The 22,937-nt window shown below is 37.8% G+C and overlaps 1 protein-coding gene across 1 annotated transcript in view; it reads left to right on the forward strand.

Moving 5' to 3' along the window:
• fj (four-jointed box kinase) overlaps positions 1-21,717 on the forward strand; it is a 39,088-nt gene extending 17,371 nt beyond the window's left edge. The window contains exon 2 of the mRNA XM_028314188.1: positions 19,282-21,717. Coding sequence (XP_028169989.1) covers positions 19,318-21,024 — 1,707 coding nt within the window. The 5' untranslated portion in view covers positions 19,282-19,317 and the 3' untranslated portion in view covers positions 21,025-21,717. The remainder of the gene's footprint in view (positions 1-19,281) is intronic.
• The last annotated feature ends 1,220 nt before the right edge of the window (positions 21,718-22,937 follow it).

The following is a 22,937-nucleotide window of genomic DNA, read 5'->3' on the forward strand; positions in this document are numbered from 1 at the left end:
CGGGACTATTTCCTCTCGTTCCCACCGCTGCAACTCCTGTGTAGCCAGGATCTACAGCTTGACCGCCATAAAAAACCCAACCAATGAAGGTCAAGTTTGTCCCGTATTATGGTGAAAATGGGCATTAGATTACTAAATAAAAATAGACAGTATTAGGACCTGGACAAGGCTTTTGTCTAACTAACCAAAAACCGTCCAAAAATCGTCATATTTCCAAATTCGAAAAATAAACTTAATCATCAACAATTAAATCTGTTTTTCAACGTCGTTTAAACGTACGTTCTTTAAGCACAAAACGATAATTGTACGAGCTTTCGTGGAATACATACTAAAGCTTTACAAAAGCATTCCTCTGTCATTAGTTGGGCTGAGCTTTTTGCAAGCTCGGACGGAGAGGCATCCATTTTTGAAGTTTGGAAGGCTTAAAGCGTTGTAAAAGGCATTCGGGCTATGATAGAGGACTGGTTTCAAATAGCGAAGGCTATGGAATCCTGGAATATAATGCTTGTTTATGTAGAAAACTGTAGGAATGGTTGAGGTGAAATAGACCAGTTCTTAGAAGATGGAACTTAGTTTTTAATACGTTGGTTAACTCCATAAAGAAATCAAGTAAGCAAATGAAAAGTGAGATTTACGCCCGTATTCACAAACGATGCTTGCTTAAGTGAGGCAAATCGAACGCACAGCGTTGAATAGAGCTCTGTGATTAGTTCGAGTGTCGCCCTGTGCGTTCACGCGCTCTGTGAAACCTCATAGTAATGTTTGTAGCAGTGACACTCTTACCCAAAAAGTTCGCAACACGTCTTTGTTAAACAATCAATTGTTTTGATATACATTACACTATCATAATCACTTACTCATCGGTAATCACTTACCATCAGGTGATCCGTCTGCTCGTTTGCCTCCTGTCACATAAAAAAAAAACTATCGTTATGTGCATGTACACGTACACACACAAGTAAAGCTCACTCGCCTTCGTGAGTTGTTCACTGTCTGAAACACTCGATAAATGGTGACGTCATAACATAAACCGGTTTTCCATAAACAATCTATGGGAGAGTCGCCATTTTAAAGCTCGTAAAAAGTCTGTCAATTGACTGGTGTGTTAACTATGGGCTGGGTAATAGCGCTAATTTTCACTTTGTCTAGACCCACTGAAGCACATCTGAAGTCTTGCTGACGTTTAACATTCCAAAAACTGTGCCTCTCCCATACCCGGCACTGAGTTAAGTGCCAGACTTATACCCCCTTATTAATAAAAAGTTACACCCTAGTTTAACACTGTTTTAAAATGAGGTATAGTATGGAAATATCACTTAAAAATAATGTTCAACTAGGGTGTAACTTCACTACATAGTACAAAACAAAGTCGCTTTTCGCTGTCTGTCCCTATATACGCTCAGATCTTTAAAACTACGCAACGAATTTTATTGCGGTTTTTTTTAATGGATAGAGTGATTCAAGAGGTTTATATGTATACTTAGCACCCGTGCGAAGCCGATGCGGGTTGCTAGTTTTATTAATACGATGGAAAGTGTGTCAATTACCCACTCTATTGGCAGCCAAAACCTACAAACCAAACCAAACTACCTACATAAGCCCTTTAAGTCCCGATAGAGACGTCTAGCCGGACCGGTCCCTTCAGGATTCGAACCCAGCAAGATAGGATCGGGCGCGGTATTCCAAAAATTCGTAAAGATAGCGTACGGTCCGCAGGAAAGAACGCTCGTTTTTTTGTTAATTTTGGGCTCCCAAATTCGGGGTAGAATAAATTTTGCATTCGTTATAACTAGACTGGGCTTTCGACCCGGGTTTGTGCGTAGATTTTTGTGTGTTGTAAAAATATTGGGTAGTTTTTTGACTTTGAAAATACCCCATTGTTGGACGCTGTTTTAAAGACTACTAGAGATTTTTGGTAACTGTGTCATTCTATACAATAATGCGTAAAAGAAAACAGTATCATAAATATATTACAAGTAATGTGTGACTGAAGTACACGGAATTATTCACACCGGGAGAAGGAATGACAGCATAGCCTATATGATCCGCTAAAAATATGGACGATAACCCAAAAAATTATACCTACTTACATAAATTCTAATTTGTTTTTATCTATGTTTGATGCCTTTAAACTTGAAAACTCGGAGCGTATTTTGTAAAATGTCACAGTATTTAGCTTGAATTGCTCCCATCCGTACAATCGTTGAAAAAAAATCTTTCGTTGTTTTGCTGACCGTACCGAACCGTATCGTATCATTCATAATATACCTATGTAATACTTGTAGGGACTTGTTTTTTACGCTCCCGAGCAACGCCGGGCGATACAGTATGTATGTCACTGGACGTAATACAAATTGGACTGTCATAGAGTTAACCGGTTTTTTAATAGAGCTGAACGTTTTATTTGATTTTTTTTGGGTTTTCCTTTCAGTAGAGTAAGCATTGAGCTACTTATGTAATTTTTAAAATTGATTTAATTAATTGAGAGACATCACTTAGGGTGGATTCGACCAAACGAGTAAATATTAATCTCAGAATAAACTTGTCATTTTGACATATTTCCCATACTGAAACTGTCAATGTGCCGTTATACCAGGAGTTATTCTCGGATAAAAGTTTGGTCGAATCGGGCCTTTTAGGCTGAGTTGCACCACCTGGCAAGCGGTGGGTCGTGATTCCCGCCTATTAAGCAGTTCGATTTTCAGCTATATACAGTTTCCAATAGCAGAAATGATAATGATGATTCATCTTAACGAAATTCAGAGCTTTCCAAAAAGCTCCCAAAAGCTTTCATAATCAGCACACGTGCAATGATTTTGTATAATGAAGAATACAAATAACTAGCTGTGCCTGCGCTTTCGTACGCGTGGACCTCATTTTACGGTAAAACGTAAAAACCCCTAAAGGGGTAAAACTTTTACCCCTTTAGGGGTTAAGTTTCGTAAAATCCGTTCTTGGGATGTCTACACTCTATAAGGAACCTGCCTTTCAAGTTTTTAGTTTCTGATTCGTGATTAATCAGTGAGTTCGCTTTTATACAGGGTGAGCATCACTAGGGCTATCCAAATCACCCCCATGTATGATCCGCGATTTTTTTGATAGTTTTTTTTTTATGTGATAGGAGGCAAACGAGCAAACGGATCACCTGATGGTAAGTGATTACCGTCGCCCATAGACACCCGCAGACCCAGGGGCGTTACAGGTGCGTTGCCGGCCTTTAAGGTAAAGATACGCTCTCCTCTTGAAAGCTTGCAGGTCGTATCCGTCCGGAAACACCGCAGACGACAGTCCATTCCACAGTTTTCGAGTTATGATTGTTTTTTTCTGTGCACTTTTTTGGTCACTGTGGCCCGAATAGTCAAGTTACATGCCTGATTTTTTTTATTATTATTATATGAATACTAGGCCTAGCTGATTCAGAAGTCAGAAAATGTAAACTAAAAATCCTCTATGTTGTATAAAAAATCAAAAGTCACGGTGATTTGAGCCGTGATGATGCTCTACATTTGGACTTCGGCTTGACACTGCTCTTTGGGGCACCCTGTATATATGTATAGAAGATTTCTATCACGCACACTTTGGTATAATCTGATATAACGCACATTACCCGAGTACGGAGAGAGACGGCAACATAAAAAATACTTAAGTCCGCAGAGCGGGTGCCTACTTATCGAAAGAAGGATCGGTGGCACCATTTCCATTTTAGGGGTACGTAGGAGAGAAAACCATTGGCTGTAATTCGATTAATAAACAAGTATAGTTTACTAGCTTTTGCCCGCGGCTTCACCCGCGTGAAATTTCGTTTGTCACAGTACGACATAAATTATAGCCTATATGTTATTCTGGGTTATTTAATAAACAATAATACTGTAAAGTTTTATCAAAATCCGTACAGTAGTTTTTGCGTGAAAGAGTAACAAACATCCAGACATACAAACTTTCGCATTATAATATTAGTAGGGTCTTTACAGAAAATTACTGCGTCAATTTTTTTATTACAAAACAATGATAAAAACTCAATTCACTATGTCACAGAGTTTTGGAATTGGTTCAAATTCAACCAATCAAAAAAGCTTTAAAATACTCGTAATATGCTTGAAATTATTAATTTGTTTTGTAATAACTAAGGGACGAATAGGCAAACATCAGGTCTCCCCAACCCGTCTGGCCAGCGTGGGGAGTGTATGCCAAGTTCTCTATTTGCTTGCAAAGTATAGAGGGTCATGCTCCTGCATTGGAAACTAAATTGTCTGATGATGATGTTATTAGTTCGTCATTTTAACTAAAGGACGTCCACTGCTGGACAAAGATATTTTCAGCGATTGGTTCTACGTTGCCTGCATTCAGGTCCTTCCCGCGACCTTCACCAGATCACCCGTACACCGAGTGAACGTCTTTCCTATACGGATCTCCTCATTTCTGAACTGGTCTCTCCTATACGGATCTGGAAATTTGGGAAATTTCGAGCTTAGATCGCTCCATCGCCCTTTGAGTGACCTTAAGCCTTTATATGGTATAGGAAGTCGACCCTTAACTTCTATGTTCTTCGTTGCGGGTCCAATGACAGTTTAACTTTCCTTCAACAAACTTGACCTTCAGTAGTTGGGCTATTGGCGGTCAAGCTGTAGATCCTGGCTACACAGGAGTTGCAGTGGTGGGAACGAGAGGTGGAAATAGTCCCGAGCCTTTTATGAGGCTCAAAGTAAGTCCCTTCCACGTAGGGAGATGAAGAACACGAGGAGAAAACCTCTATATAAACAACTGGAGGAGGGGATTGGGGGTTCCCTCGAAACCGGAGAGGCCCGTTCGTGAGCGAGCCTCTAGCTTGAGGTGGAGCTGCGGACGAATGTTCAACTGGGACAATAACTCACAGTTTCGTTTCTTTGGGCTCCAGTGGACACCGTCGGGTTTTAGTGGGTAGGTCCCGCCTTTAGTGACCAGGCGAGGAGAGTCCCACATAACCCACTGGATGTCCCCATCGGCCAGTAGGTGCAAGGCGTTAAAAAAGGGAGATGAAGAACCATTACATGTAGAGTCCCTCTCACACTTGCCAGAAACGTTTTTTGAGTTTTTTCCAAGCTCGGCCGCATTATTAATTCCATTTCTGCGAACATACTGCCATAATTATGAGTCTTTGATTTCAAGATATTTGAATATTCTTTTGTCCTTTTTTGGTTGTATACCGTTAGGTGAGACGGGGAGGCTGAGGTGACGTCACGTTAAAACACTGATGGTAATTGACGGTCGATTTTTACTATCTATACTAATTTTATAAAGCTGAAGAGTTTGTTTGGTTTAAAGAGCTTTTTGTGTTGGATAGCTCATTTATCGAGGAAGGCTAACATCACGCTAAGACCAATTGGAGCGGAGCTTCAATGAAAAATGTTGCAAAAACTGGAAAAAATATTCAAACTATTTTCACGCATAAGTTGCGGGTACAGTCATGCCCGTTTTCACCATCAAGCCCCTATTTTTTAAGTGACCCCTATGAAAACAAAATTACTGTTAGGTGTTACTATAGGGGTCACTTAAATAAAGGTCGATATTTAGTAATTTTAAGCATACACTTTGCTTGTCAGCTTCAAATAGTTCGTGACACCCAAAGTAGCCAAGAAGTTCGCAACACGTCTTTGTTACAATTGGAATAAGGTTGTGTTGTCAACTTTTTGACCACTTTAGTTGTCCCAAGAGTCAAACCCAGGAACTCAGAACCTGGAAAGTCACTCCCTTACCACTGGAACATTGAGATATCTAAATATCTCAAAGGTGACTGACTGCAACTGACATAGTGATCTATCAACGCACAGCCCAAACCACTGGACGGATCGGGCTGAAATTTGGCATGCAGGTAGATGTTATGACGTAGGCTTCCGCTAAGAATTTTACGAAACTACCCCTAAGGGGGTAAAACGAGATCCACGCGTACGAAGTCGCGGGCGGCCGCTAGTAAACTATAAAATGGTACGACAAATCCTGAACACCTAAATACACTAGCACGGTAGCGCATTTTCTTACATAACTTTTCAATTCCTATCATTGGAGGTCCGAAAATATTTCTCATACAATTTGATACCATAATGATCATTCTTCATAAAAAATTTAAAACCTACATATTTAAAAACATAATCATTGATATTCATAATATCACTAATCATACACTTAGTTTTTACTAATATTTGTTTTCATATATTTTTCTATACTAATGATCGAAACTCATAATCATTCGAATAAATAACTATAATATTCATAAATGTGATGTATCCTAATATTTGTTTTCATAAATTTATTACTCATAAGTGTATTTATCCATATTATTGAAAATCATGATGNTCAGGCGCCCGGGTGAGCTGGAGCGGCTGAGGCTGGTCGCCGAGGCGCCGGAGGCGCCGATGGCGGTCCAAAAAGCCGAAGCTGCGGAAGCAAGCGTGGGTGCCTGAGCCTCGTTACGCAAGGGCGGAAGGGCTGCACATCCCGCAGCGCCGGAGACGAGGAGATACCAATTAAAAAAAAATATTCTGAACAACAACATTATGAGTTGAAGTATGTTCTTAGTAACAACATTATTAATTAAAACAATATGATCAATGAATGTTATGAAGAAAAAAGATCTGAAAATAAAAATTATGTATTTTAAATGGTTCTTGGTAGTAACAGTATTGATAAAAAAATTATGATTACTAACTTTTATGAGCTCCGATTGTAGGAATAAAAATGTATGAATAAAAAAAGTATGAAAAATAAAATTATGAAGAGAGATTATTATGAACACAAATCGGTAGTAAGACAAAGAATAGGATTTAGAATTTTATGTGAGCCAATATAGAACCCACTAGCACTAGTCTATTTTCTTCCAATCCTGCAAAAATAGCTCTTAAATGTTTACAATTAAGAGTGACATTGACATGAGCACTAAAAACAGTGTTTTGTTGTGGAATTGACAAGCCTAGAGGTCCTATGGGGGACCATAAAGTGAGAGGCCGGTTGCACAACTAGCGAATCTTGACGGATAGTTAGCTTAAACAGTGGTTAAGCTATGGCGAAAGAAAAATCTTTACAAATTAGGTTATTGGAAAATTTACCTTCAATAACAGATGGTTGTTAGTAATAATTGACAAGAACTGAAACTTAAATAACCTTAATTAAAAATAATGCAATTAGTGATAGTGACCAATGTGACCATTCATGACAAAAGAATAATCATTTTGCTTTTAATTAATAGAGTTAATTATAACGCAAAGGATAATATTCGCTTCATAAATTAATTAAACTTATAAATACACATAGCTATACCTTTCCCCAATTTTGTATATCAATTCTGAATATTTACAAATATTTACAAAAAAAAAATGGCCCAAATCGCTGTCCAAACAACGCGACAAGGTGCCCAGAATGCTGGCTGCATTTCCGCGCTGAATGGCCAAACTGATTGGTTGGCCAAGAAATGCGCCAACTCTTCCATCACCTGTACAGTCAATCAGCCGCTTGGCTAACTCCCTGAATGTGCCTATCCAAAACCTAATATCCGAAGCCAAAATCCTGATATAATTTTAACACTAATGTACCTACTTCGGGACAAATTATGAGGGCAAGAACGGAGAAGAAGCACTGCAAGAAAATCACTTTTGACATCATCTGTTTCAAATGTTTACAGTAAAATAAAATATCATTGGTGCAGCCAATTTTGGCAACTTTTGTTTAGTTTACGTCTAAAGCTCTAAGGCTGGGTTGCACCGTCTTACTTTGACTGTAACAAACGTCAAAAATCTGTCCAACTCTATACAAAATCACCGGTTATCGTTATAGTTACGGTCAAAGTTTGGTGGTGCAACTCAGCCTAAGCTTACGTTTTGTAGGAACTCTAAACTAGAGTTTAACTGTGATTTAACTAACTCCAGTACAACCGGCCCGTAACCCGACCCGGGCCAATCCGATCATAGTATCCAGTTACCTCATTGTTCTTTACATCTTGGGTAAGGCTTTGCCAAGGATGTGATAAACTAGGGCTGTGTTTGTTAAGTACATTAGCCAATTCATAGAGATGTAAAGAGATGCAAACTAATGCGCTGAGTTCGAAACTCAGTGTCGCATTAGAAAATCACACACACAAATTAATCAAAATATGTGCTCATTATCCACTGCGGTATCAGTACTCAACGTTCGAATAATATTTAGTACTACGCAAGCAATGTAAACTGTTTACATCATGACGTCGCTGCTGTCATCATTGCTTACACGAGCAATGTGTTCCGTTTTTGGGCATATTGCTGTGACACTGGCCACGCCCCTTTTCACATCTCCCTTTAGTTTCTGATAGCTGTTGCAATTCACGAAGGCGAGTGAGCTTTACATGTGTGGTGGCTCGCTACTGTTCGGTTTCCAAAAGTTTTGATAGACATTACTGTGTAATGAATTACACTATCGTTATGCTCATCACTATAAGATATTCATTACTATGAGATCCCCCAGTGCGCGTGGACGCACAGGATGACACACGAACGCTATGCGTTCGATTTGCTGCTTCACTTAAGCCAGCATCATTTGTGAATACGAGCGTTAGTATAGACATAGGATAGTTTTTGTCGGTTTTGTAAACAACTGCTAGTTATAAAGTCTGTCTATCTATGACAGAACAAAATTCATAAGAGCGAATCCGAGGGCAAAAGTTAGTGCCAAACTAAAGCTTATTCGTTCTTCTCATATTTTTCTCACATAAAAATGAGTATGTTTGTGTGTTTATTCGTATTTCCCACTTTTCTGCCTTCATTTTATTTGGTGCAAACTTAAAACAGATTCATGTAGAAACATGTTTTCTGACAACTCTCATATTGATATACAAGGATCAAGGAGTAAATGGCACGGAAAAAAAGGGAAAAAATCTTTCCCTTGCTCTACAGAAATCAAACTTATCACCCACCAATAGAGTCGATTTTCCAACAGCGAATTTGAACTCCAGTCGCAAGCGCATCGCTTTGGTTTGTTGCCAAATAAATTTGGACTTTACCGTTAATTAGTTAAGTTGTGTTTTGCATAAACAAAGTTTTTTGATCTCAAAACAGAATCTGTCAAGTGTGATCGATTGAGCGTGTCTCAAAATGGTTTTTTCTTCGGCCGCAATATTAATTTATTGTTAGTATTAAATAATGACAAAAACCGGTCTTTCGTATCGGTTAAGTATTTGGGCACATATTTTATTAAGAACGCATGCTTTTTAAACATTTAGCCTATTTTATAGCAAATACTACTACATACTAAAGCTTTCACCATCTTACTTTAGGTATAACAAACGTCAAGTCTGTCAAATAAATTACCACAAACTGTTGTAGAATTTCCCATTCCTTTTAAAACACTATGAAATACCTTAATGAAAAAGGGCTACTATAAAGTCGATGATTATGTAAAAAATAAAAATGTTTCGGATGTTTAACTGTCTAGCTCGCATCAATACTTATTTATTACTATTTATTTAAAGACTATAAACCCTTGAAAAAGAGGCTGACAATAGTGACTGAGTTTCTTGCGCTGCTTCTTTTTAGCACTGGCCCATTTATTGTCCCGAAGCAGTGGTAGGGTTAATACTGAGACGTGAAAAAGTGCTTTTTAAAAGCCTACTTGCAAAAATAAATGAGTTTTATTTTATGAGTTTTTTAGAAACGTCAAAATTCTGTCAAACTCCATACAAAAAAACCTGTTATTGTCATAGTTACGGTTAAATTAAGGTGGTGTAACCCAGCCTTAAAATCAAATAAAAAACAAACGAATAGCGTAAACAAACCATAAATAAAAAGAACGCTTTTTCAAATTCGAAACGTCACAGTGACTGCGCGCGCGTATGATTAATGACATCAGATCCGTCATAGAGTAAGCTTCGGATTTAAACTACCACAGATTATTAATTTGTATCAATTTGACGTTTCGTAAGTGTTAATGAATTATTTATACAGTTGGTGTAATGGATATAGTGGAACTATGTATACTCTATATTAATATTATAAATGCGAAAGTAACTCTGTCTGTCTGTCTGTCTTGCTTTCACGCCTAAATCACTGAACCGATTTTGATGAAATTTGGCATAGAGACAGTTTGAGTCCCGGGAAAGGACATAGGACAGTTTTTATCCCGGTTTTTGAAACAGGGACGCGCGCGATAAAGTTTTTCTGTGACAGACAAAATTCCACGCGGGCGAAGCCGCGAGCGGAAAGCTAGTAAACTATAATTTTATTATGAATATCTTGTCAACTATAATTCTGTTTTTATTTTTTAAACAGCTACAACCTATAGCTAACTTAAACTAAGTTATTGTAAGGTCACACTGCATTTCTCTCAAAATAACCCATTGTATCTATGTCCGCCCCCCGCGTCCAAGCGCGAAAACACTAACGTCCGTTCATAAACATTACTATGAGGTCTCACAGTGCGCGTGGACGCACGGGTGACACACGAACCAATCACAGAGCTCTATTCAACGATTTGCTGCTTCACTTATGCAAGCATCGTTTGTGAATACGGGCGTAAGTCAGATATTTCATTCTATAACTTACTAAAACTAATACTATTATAATATTTCTATTGAATAGATACTTACCCATTGTGCCTGTCCACCCACAGAGGTGTGTATCGTAAATTTATACCGATATCGGGGTATAAAGGACATTTCCTTAAATAACTTTACTATTTTGTAAGGAAGTTTTGACGTGTGGTATAGACAATACGTTTCTGAGCTTTCTAGAAGCTTCTGGGATGACGAAAGCTAGATCGACCTACTAGCTCTATGGCAGTGTTTGCAAACTTTTTGTGTTCAAGGCACATCTAGGAAAACGATTTTGAAGTTAGGTACACCACACATAAAAAATATTTTTACCTTATTTACCTATATATTTTTACCTATTTTTCACTCCGACACCTTCACTGTTCGGCTATCGTAGCTATTTAAAACTTATAAGATAAACTTATTTTTCTGGGGCACACCATCTTGATATTTAAAAATTCAATCCAGTAACTTGGCCCGTGGACCAAGCTAAAATTGGGCCAAGTCACTGGAAGACTCGTAGGTGGAGCTCCGAAAAATGTTTGTGTCAAATCTGTAAGTTTATTTTTTTACCCTTTCCCATACATCTTGTAAAAGCTAGAAATCGATTACAAATCAATAAATACTTTCGCAAACAGACACGACCTCACTATCGAATGATCCATAGATCATTTGATCTAGATTACACATTGATGGGGGGCACAGATCGGAGGTCTGTGTGAGGTTAAATAGTCTATTGTCTTTGGAAAGTTTTATAAATAGTTACTAAGGTCTAGAGCTTACTCAGTCTGTGCCTGAGGTATGGGAGCGGCACGGAAGGGTGTTTTTGTAGACATCAAACGTCAGTGAGACTTCAGATGTGCGATTTGTTGTTGTTGACTCACTCACTCATCACGAAATCTCAGAAACTACAAGTGCTAGGAGTCTCAAATTTAGCATGGGGGTTCCTTTTAGAACGTAAGTGCTCACTAAGACGGGATTTTGCAAAATTCAACCCCTAAGGGGGTAAAACGGGGTCCATGCGTACGAAGTCGCGGGAGGGCCGCTAGTCTAATCAAACATATATAACTCAAAGATGACTGACTGACTGACTGACTGACTGACTGATATAGTGATCTATCAACGCACAGCCCAAACCACTGGAAGGATCGGGTTGAAATTTGGCATGCAGGTAGATGTTATGACGTAGGTATCCGCTAAGAAAGGATTTTACGAAACTCCACCCCTAAGGAGGTAAAACGGGATCCACGCGTGCGAAGTCGCGGGCGGCCGCTAGTTGTCTAAAAGACTATTTAAACAATATTAAGGTGTAACCGCATCAAAAATTATGGATATATGATCGAAAACAGATTCTTTGACACTTGAAATCCGGATTTGGACAAGGATTGAATGTGGGAAACGAGCGAAGTTGGCCAAAAAGTATCAAAGATTCTTGATTCAAAAGAAACGCTATGTTACGTTACCTACAGTGCTAGAGTTAAGCATGTCCACTTTAAATGTTTTGACTTTCTCCACTTATGCTAGATGACTCGACAGTTCACAAACATAACTCGCCTTTGCTAGGTCGGTGAAGTAAGGGTCAGCACAGACCTGCCTAGACAACGGGACTATTCCCACTCGTTCCCACCGCTGCAACTCCTGTGTAGCCAGGATCTACAGCTTGACCGCCAATAACACAACCATGAATGTCAAGATTGTCCCGGGGGAAAGTTCTGTCATTGGACCCGCAACGAAATTAGCAGAAGAACATAGGAGTTCGAAGTTTGAACTGCCTAGATAAATGGAACGTCACAGTTGTCAAATCTTTTATTCAGTCTACTTTAGCTACTTTCATAGCCTAATGTCATATGGAATCATGCTATGGGGCAAAGCTGCAGATTTTGAAACAATATTTATTCTGCAAAAACGTGCCATAAGATACTTGTATAAAATGAAATCAAGAGCGTCCCTTAGAGAATTGTTTAAAGAAATTGGCATTCTCACGGCCGCTTCACAATACATCTTAAACTGTATTCTATTTATTCAACAAAATATTAATGAATTCAAAAAGAAAAGTGATATTCACCAAATCAATACTAGAAATAAAAATAAATTGGCTATACCCGCTTTTAGACTTAATAAAGTGTTTGCCACCTTTATGGGACAAGGTATCCATTTTTATAACAAAGTCCCTGATAAATATAAAGAGCTACCGTACAATAAATTTAAAGGTATAGTTAAAGATCACATGCTTAAAAAAGCCTATTATACAACTCGAGATTTTCTTAATGATAAGTCATCCTGGGAGTAGGATTATGGTCCTCTCATGCTCGCACTAAAAAGAATTAAAATCGTGCTATGAAAAGTAATGTATAAACTAATCTAATTTTCTAAAATGTTATAGTGTCATGCTTCTCAATCTGGACTGTTACTTAGCTTTATTATTGGTTTTTTTTTCTCTAAGAGATAACTTGGTATTGTCATTCTCACTAAAATGTCTCTGGGGTGGTGGCGTAGTGAGGCGGGTCGTTACATTCCCTCTAATATGGTCGAGTGAAGCGATGGCTGGTTCACTCGTCATGTCTGTGAACAGGCGCTGCTTTCGGGGACTGGTCAATCCAAGTTATTCCAACTTATGTATGCAAGTCATTTCTACTGGTATTTGAGTATGTAATCTGTAAGTCTAGATATTAGCACGTCACTACCTTGTTTAATATGCCACGCAATTTTGTATACCCATTCTTATAAGATACACTATACAAGAATGCATGGTAAATTCAGTGAACTGCTCCTGAATCGAATGTACCTACTACTGCTATTTCTATTTATTTATATTAACCGGCAGACAGTGGTGACTGAGTTTGTTGCGGCGCTTCTTCTCAGCACTTGCCAAATGTTGGTCTCGAAGCGCTGGTAGGGTAAAAAGATTATGAGACATGTAGAGGCTCCTTAAGAGCAAAATGACGATTTGTAAGAACTATTTATTAGTCTAAACAAATAAAGAAATTTTGACTTTGACTTTGACTTTGACAGTACTTAGGCCCTTTGCAGGGCGCTTAAACTCGTCCCAAATATGGTTTGCCCTACCACCACTTCGGGACAACATATGGGCTGGTGCCGAGAAGAAGTGGCGGAAGAAACTCAGTCACCTTTGTTAGCCTCAGTGATTGCAATACTGAACTGTCCTTGACAGTGACATTGACGCCACCGTCAATACCGGATCGCTGGTTCCGATTTTTGCCATGTTGGAAACTATAGTTGAACGCGATGGTGGCGTCCCCCTGTCATTAAGTTTGGCGGGACAGTGCAATTTAGGTCATCTATATCTGCTTTGTTCTACATAAAAAAATAGTAAAAATACCGGAGCGTCAGCATTTCGAATTCACAACTGTCATATTTTGCCACTTGTCTAGGGGGGCAGAATGCTTTGCTACGCAGTCTGCGTTAGCCCTTAACTGTGTATAAAATATTACGCTATAAAAATGGTAATGTCTGTTTGGTTATCATAGGTGTTAAAGTGTTTTATTACTGTGTCAAAAGTCGGCCGAAATTAATCTTGAAATTCTAAAAGGTTATAAAATATAATAGAATAGAACCACCCCCAGTATATTGTGAAAACTTGACTGCCTCCCATAAGAGTTGAACCCACGACCTTTCTTACCAGACTCCACTCCCAGTATATTGTGAAATCTTGACTGCCTCCCATAAGAATGAAACCCACGACCATTACCAGACTTATCTTAACACTGATCTACGGAGACAATTCACCAACCATAACCAAACGCCAAAACGTGAAAATTCCCACCTCTCGTTCCCACCGCTGCAACTCCTGTGTAGCCAGGATCTACAGCTTGACCGCCAATAACCCAACCAGTGAAGGTCAAGTTTGTCAACCAAACTCTGAGTAAGTGCGAAGGAAGTATGACATTTTACCGACACAAAAAAACCCTCATAAACCTCAGGCTCTAACTATGCTAAGTGCCAGACCTAGAAATAAAAAAACAAACAAACAAACAATAGTTATTTAAACGCCACTTATCTATATACAAACAGGGCCTCATCATCGCACCTCCTAACTCAGAAATTGGTAGTTACGAACATGTCAATTACACGGTACACCCTCAATAGTAGAGTTGTTCGAAAAACGTAGAAAAAACTCCAAAGAGAATGTGTTCAACAAAATCCTTACATGAGCAGTAAAAAAGGACCAAAAAAAGACTAAAAAAAGACCAAAAAAAGGTCAGGCGACCCAAGTGGAACAAAAAGCTTGTTAACCACTCGGATATCGTATAGAGTTGTTTGTTTATTTAAATATTTTAGATGATAATGTTTACTGTGTGTATTTTTTTGACAATAATTTTTTAAACATTTTTTCATTAACTGTATAGAAATTAGTCATTATAAAAAAATATTAAATGCCATTGCATCTAATTTATGCCAAGATAAGATTTGTCTTACTCTCACTTAACATCACACTGGCACAATTTATAATGTCTTATCTCTTCTAAAAAAACCGGCCAAGTGCGAGTCGGGCTCGCGCACAAAGGGTTCCGTAGCAGCAAATATAACCAAAATTACAGTTAAATCAACCTATCTCAAAAACTATAAGAGATACTTTGATCAAACCAAAAATCGTTGAAAGAGTTAATTAGCATGCATCACCTCTATTTTTTTTAGAATTTTATACCCCGTAGTTATAAAAATAGAGGGGGGGGGACATACTTTTTACGACTTTGAGAGCTGATATCTCAAAAACCGTTCACTTTAAGAAAAATGTTTTTTAGAAAACTTTATATCATTTTAAAAGACCTTTCCATTGATACCCCACACGGGTATGTACATCGAAAAAAAATTTTCATCCCTCAGTTACATGTATGGGGGGCCCCACCCCCAATTCTTTTTTTTACTATTTAGTGTCATAATTTTGTAGCGGTTCATACAACACATATTCCCATCAAATTTCATCACTGTAGTACTTATAGTTTCCGAGTAAATCGGCTGTGACAGACGGACAGACGGACAGACGGACAGACGGACAGACGGACAGACGGACAGACGGACATGACGAAACTATAAGGGTTCCGTTTTTGCCATTTTGGCTACGGAACCCTAACTAGCATAATATCTTCCAAAAAACCTTCTAATAATAGGTACTTTTATCCCTAAACACCCCTGTTCAATCCGAAAGGAAATGAAAGTTAGTTCTCGAATAAAACAACTTTTTGTATGGAAAGAACATCTAAAACTGTAACAAAAATACATACATTATTTTATAGCGACAAGTCCGCCTAAATTGTGCGTATCCTTTTGTTATTTCTTTATCTTTGTTTTCTTGTCTTGTGTGGTGTACAATAAACTAAGTTCTATCTATCCATATATCTTTTTTTAGTTTTTTGAAGTTAAAGTTAAAAAAAATAAAATATGCAAAAAAATGTTTAAAAAATATGGAGGTTGTATCAACTCTATACATTTAAGGTGCGTCCCCACAACCACTGTCTTACAAAAACAATAATGCATAGCGATAATTGAATTATTACAGTCCTGTGGGAGGCACATTAGCCAAACGTATAATTTTCTGCGCCTCTTGAAGATTATTTGTTTATTTTTGTGTTTTTTATTTGTTTTTGGAGCAGGAAGGAGAACTTGTCACTTAAAGGGTAAAGCCATGTATGCATTAGGCAATATTTGTTGATAAACACTGTTTATAAACTGTTCATAAACACTGTTTCATAATGTTTCATCATCTCTGTAAACAGTTTATAAACAGTCCATAAACATAGGTGATGAAACATTGTTTATGATACATGTTGCCGTGCTCCCCGCTATGAGTGGAGAGCAAGTGTGCACGGCCAAGTTTCAGAAACCTGTGTTTATGGAAAACTTGTTTCACACTAGTCATAAACAGTTTATCAACAAATGTTGCCAAATGAATACATGGCTTTAAAGTTATGGTTAATTTAAAGAATTTCTTACATATCTTTTGTTGTTAACGACTTTTGTCATTTATAGGGGGGCTTTAGCTTATAACTATAGGTCTGGATGTTACCTAAGTCAGTGCCTGAGGTATATGATCGGTACGGGAGGGGTGACATTGACATATTAAGACTTTACATCCCAACTAATATTATAAATGCGAAAGTAACTCTGTCTGTCTGTCTGTCTGTCTGTCTGTCTGTTACGCTTTCCCGCTTAAACCTCGCAACCGATTTTGATGAAATTTGGCATAGAGATAGTTTGAGTCCCGGGAAAGAACATAGGATAGTTTTTATCCCGGTTTTTGAAACGAGGACGCGCGCGATAAAGTTTTTCTGTGACAGACAAAATTCCACGCGGGCGAAGCCGCGGGCGGAAAGCTAGTAGCATATAAATCTGAGAGATATCTGAAGTAGCGCTGACGTTTGACGTTACAAAAACATCCTCCCTCCCTCATACCTCAGGTACTGGACTGCGTTAAGCGCCCTAATAGCTAAGCTAAATATTCCTAGTAATCTATATAAATAAAAATGAATTGTTGTTCGTTAGTCTGATTAAAACTCGAGAACGGCTGGGCCGATTGAGCTGATTTTGGTTTTAAAATGTTTGTCGTAGTCCAGGGTAGGTCTAAACGGTGAGCAAATAAGGAAAAATTGCGATGGCTTATTTATTGCCTTTAAGGCGGAACAGAGTTCGCGGGGTCAGCTAGTATGTAATATTAAAAAGCAAACTTTCCTTTAAACTAGTATAAAATAAAAAATATGATACTAAATACGAAAGACAAAATACTATAGACCTATTTTAGCAACTATTTAGTTAAATAACTGATGCCCGTATTCACAAACGATGATTAGTGAAGCAGCAAACCGAACGCATAGCATTGAATAGGACTCTGTGATTGGTTCATGTGTCATCCACGCGCACTGTGAGACCTCATAGTAATGTTTGTGAATACGGGCGTAAGTTTAGTTAAAACACCACACATAGAGTACATGTTTTTTTACAAAACAACCTTATTCTTTAGTCCACACAGTCCATTTTCCAACTAACAATAACAGTGAAATTAAGCTTAGTTAGAATTCTCAATAATAAATAATGGCAGAGTCTTCGTGCTGCAGTAATGTAGAGAACAGGCCATTTCTCCAAACGTCCGTACTACTAATACCACAGGCTCTCTTTATCGCAAACTCTACTTTATTTCAACTACACAAGACACTAGTGTCAAGGTAGAGCTGGTGAAGATTAATAATGATTACTGGAATACTTAGGCATTATTTAATTTAAAACAGTACTGAAATAGGCGTTAAAAATAATATATTTGCTGGACGCTGTGATTTATTGGTTACAAATGTACACGTTAGAAAACAACATTTTAGTTCGCAGAAAAAATTTACTTGGTATGTGGACATTAAAAGATCTTTTGAAATAATTTTAAACGTAACTTCCCACGGGGTATCATAATCTATACTAATATTATAAATGCGAAAGTAACTCTGTCTTTCTGTCTCGCTTTCACGCCTAAACCACTGAACGGATTTTGATGAAATTTGGCAGGGAGATAGTTTGAGTCCCGGGAAAGGACATAGGATAGTTCTTATCCCGGTTTTTGAAACAGGGACGCGCGCGATAAAGTTTTTCTGTGACTGACAAAATACCACGCGGGCGAAGCCGCGGGCGGAAAGCTAGTGTTCATACACAGATTTTTTTGCGTAGGGGAGACATTCGAACGTTTTAACCATCATTAATGACATTAGAAATGTATTTTTTACCAAAATAATGCCAGAATACTTATACATTCTACCAAATAACATTAAGTATTGCTCCATTTGCTTTTATTTATTTATCAAAATATACTTTCCTGACACTTAATAAATTTAATAACATATCAAACATTAAACGAGAGTCAAATACATTCAAAATATCACAATAATCTCTCGTTTGACTGACGTGCACTGGCTCCCATGTTTTTTGTTTGTATTACAAGAACTTAATCTGTTAATTGCTTACTATCTGCAGATCTTAATGTACGGCTGTCTGTCTGTCACTCCTGGTTTTTGGAGCCGGATGTAGGTTTTGATACGTGCGAATATACTGTGTTAATCAGGCTTAGACAGATTAATCTAAACGTTATTGATATTGTCTTTAGATCATAATAATTGGTGAATGATTTGGAATCTATAGATTCCTTTATCCATACTGTTATCAAACTAGAATAAATAAATTACTACGCACAATTACCAGCCGAAAAAAAGGTAGCTGAGCTTTTTCAGAAACGTCGTAGTTAGTAGGGACTAGCTATTATATTTTTTGTTGTGTTTAGGTGCTCTGAAAAAAGAAATGACAGAGTAAATGGCAATGCCAGATTTTGTATGGAAGGTGGTGTCTTTTTTTTTCGCGCGGCCATCGACCAAACTTTGTTTTTTGATTACAAAATAGTGTAATAAACCAAACTTACTATGACATGTATACCTCTAAACTCAGTCTGAACTGAGTTACGAGCGTTAGAAGTTTGATGATTTACATACTAGATTTGCTTTTTGCGCGCAAGTTTTGTAAGAAATTGCAACAAAATATTGCGCTAATTTTTTATTGCGCTGATTCTGCTCCACACTGATGTCTGGAGCCTTTAAGATGGTATTGTTTGTTCACACATACAATGTCACTATTTTGTTGCAAAGCCGGAATTTGTTTATCAATAACATGTATGAGTAAAAATAATATTATAGCTCACAAATCGAAAGTTTAATAAGCAAAAAGTTTGAAAAAAAAAAAAATTTACTTACCAATTTTCTCTTTTGTTACAGATATCAGATACCATGATTGCCGCATAGAAAATCAAGATGGACGACAAAATCCATCCTGGAGGAGACATGGAGGCCTACAACTGCTATGACACCAACAGGATACCAACTCTACAAGAAGTCAAAAACACTGAAGAAAAAACAATTAGAGAAACAACTAAAATGGCACTGGATATAGACAGATTTTGCCTTAATAAGAAACCTAAATATATCCTATATGATAATTTTAGTTACAGAGACGATATTTCTAGAAGAACAATGATAAAGAAGGAGAAAAGTTACTACAACTACTGTTTTGTTAGTGTGATCATTAGTTTTGTATTTGGCTTCTTCATAGGAGTTGTTTTGATGAGCACATCGCAATCAACGCATAGTTTTGTACCTAGGAAATTAGTAAAAATTAATAACACGAGAGAAGTGACTACAAGGAATTTAAATTCATTGAAAAATGATAAGACTGATAATGATATTGAAGTTGATTTGAAACTGAATGAAGACAAATTCACATCTGTCTCATTTACGGGAACAGAAACACATAAATATAGGAAAGACATCTATCCGAAAGGACTGACTGAAGACATGAAAGATATACTGAAAGATAACAAAATAGTCAAACACACTAAACATTCTATTGTTGATGTGCTAAACAAAACTGATTATGTCCCTAGTGACCATACAGTGCTCTACAAAAACGTCTATTGGGGCCCAGAAGTCGAGGATTTCATGCCTCAAGGGTATGGAGAAAATACCGCAGATGTATGGGAAAGATATGTGAACCAGAGCGAAGTCATCAAAATGGAACCTGGATGTGGAAGGATGCAGAATAGATTAATAACCTTCAAAGATGGCATTCAAGCTTGTGTTAGATACCGACAGAACACAGACCAAATCCAAGGAGAAATCTTCAGCTTTTATGTTGGAAAACTACTCAATTTGACAAACTTAGCGCCGTCGGTAGTCAAAGTGGTCGATTTAAAGGACAAATTATGGAGGAATGTTGCTACTGAAGTCGGTACAGCTCAATGGAACACGAACAGAGCTGTAGTACTCACACAATACATACCGAGTTTAGAGTCGGCCACAATACCAGAAATATTCAAGCCCTCTAATAGGCATTTGAATAAGAATGACGTGCTCACTATGGCATTGAAAGAAAACGACACCGCTGACGCTTCAAAGCAAATTTTAATAGAAAAACTTAAAATTAAAGATCTCAAACCATCCAAAAGTGCAGTAGACAACTTCGACCATATAGACATGGCTTTGAACAGAAAAACAAAAGAACTGTTCGTGGAATTGGCTCAGTGGTCAGATCTAATCATTTTTGACTACTTAACAGCAAATTTAGATAGGATAGTCAACAATCTATTCAATTACCAATGGAATATTAACATAATGGATGGTCCAGCGCATAATTTAGCTCGAAAAATGGACAGTGGTCTGCTTCTATTTCTGGACAACGAATCAGGATTGCTACACGGTTACAGACTATTAAAAAAGTATAATGTTTACCACAGTTTAATGTTAGACAATTTGTGTGTGTTTAGGAAGAAAACTGTAGACGCATTGAGGAATTTGTACGAACAATCCATTGGTGCAAAACTCAGCAATATGTTTCATGACAAAAATAATGCTATTATTAGAGATATTTTGCCACCTTTACCGGAAAAGAATGCCAAAATACTACACGAACGAATAGGAAAGGTTTTAAGTCAAGTCGAAAAGTGCGAACAGACTTTTAGATGATTTTAAAATTGAATATTAGACGTTTTATAAAAAGACTTATTTAAAATTTTCGCTGTAACATTTTCACTGAGTGTGATATTGTTAAAAGAGTTTTGATACCAAATGTTTTATTATTTATTGTATAAAATATTTAGTTATTTAATAATGTGCCAGTGTATTATTTGAAGTGATATTTAAAATGTTAATTTGTTGTAATTATTATTGTAAATTATCTTACTACCTACTTTCATGTTAATTTGGCCCTTCTAACAAATTCCAATTTTATAAATAACAGTTTTGTATGTAATGATATGGCCTGAAATATCTTTTGTTAACATGTCTCAAGTGAATCCAAGAATAAATCGATTGCTTTCGATCATCAGGACATCTAGTCTCCAATGCAGGACCACGACCCTCTAATCTACCAGAGGCAAATGGAGGATTTGTCCTACACTCCCCACCCTGGTCAGACGGGTTAGGGAGGCCGGATGTTCGCATTTTTATATTAACTCAGTGGACAGAGTAGTCCAGCAAAAAGGTCACGGGTTCAGATCCCAGTAGAGACGTCGATTTTTTCTTCTTGATCGGTTTCAAAATGAAGACACTTTATTATCTTTGCTATAAATTATCTTAAAATAATTCAAGATGTACTTTCTGGGCCACCCTAAAGCCGTTACGGTATTAATATGTAAATAAATGTAAAAAATATGTAATTATAATAAATAAATGAATTTTCTAAAGATGAAACGCTTTGTTATTTTCTTTAATATAAGTTATGAATTAATTTTGGTTTCTTTGGTCAACTACATCATCTTATATGAGTGAAATATTGTCCTTGAGAGCGTCTCTATGGTCTAGCAGTAAGACCGTCTGTTTCAGACCTCAAAGTCCCGGGTTCGAATCCCAGTGGTGATATTAAGATATAACTTATAATAATTATACTTTCTCAGTGTATTATCTGTAGGTCTAGTTATTAGACTCTATTCAGAAGTGCTGGGTTCGAATCCCATATATACGTTCCCACCGCTGCAACTCCTGTGTAGCCAGGATCTACAGCTTGACCGCTAAACCCAACCAGTGAAGGTCAAGTTTGTCCCGGGGGAAAGTTAACTGTCATTGAACCCGCAACGAAATTAATCAGAAGAACATAGGAGGAGTTCGAAGTTAAAAAAGCGTTAATGTAAACTATTACACTTATACTATCCACGTTTACTCTCACAAACGCAAAGCTCAGCTTAGGCCTCGGAAATGTCAAATACATATCCACATATCTGTCCAGTAAGTGCCTATTCACTCTTGCCTTAAAGACGCCCAGGTCATAATGTAAATCTATCAAGCTGTTGGTTGTCTTTCAAATGAGTCGTTTTGAACCGGACGTTAGTCGTCCGTTAGCTGGACTGAACTGGAAAATGGAATGACAACTGCGTTGGAATAAAAATGACAAATAACAGTTATGCTTTAACCACACCAACGCGTGCAAATCGCCATCGCCGGCGCGTCCATAGGCAAATGACAGGTCGCGCGACCCATGACAGTCCGCGCGACCTGTCATAGGCCTATGATCGCGCCTTGCTTAGTTTAGTGTGCGGTCTTGCAAACGCACGACTAACGTCCTGCTTAAATCTAATTAGAAAGAGCCACATCATCATCATCATTTGAGCCACAGGACGTCCACTGCTGAACATAGGCCTTCCCCAATGATTTCCACATCGCACCGCATCCAGCGTCTCCTTTATGAAGTCTTCGGTCCACCTTGTGGGTGAATATTCCAATCTGCGTTTTTAGTACGTGGTCCCCACTCCAGAACCTTGCTGCCCCATCGGCCGTCAGTTCTGCGTACTATGTGCCCTGCCCATTGCCACTTCAGCTTGCTAATCAGTCGAGCTAGTCAGCGACCTTAGTTCTTTTACGGATCTCCTCATTTCTGATTCGAT

This window comes from Ostrinia furnacalis, unplaced genomic scaffold, assembly GCF_004193835.3.
Source record: "Ostrinia furnacalis isolate ACB-3 unplaced genomic scaffold, ASM419383v2 OfSCF4604, whole genome shotgun sequence".
NCBI classification, from domain to species: Eukaryota; Metazoa; Arthropoda; class Insecta; order Lepidoptera; family Crambidae; genus Ostrinia; species Ostrinia furnacalis.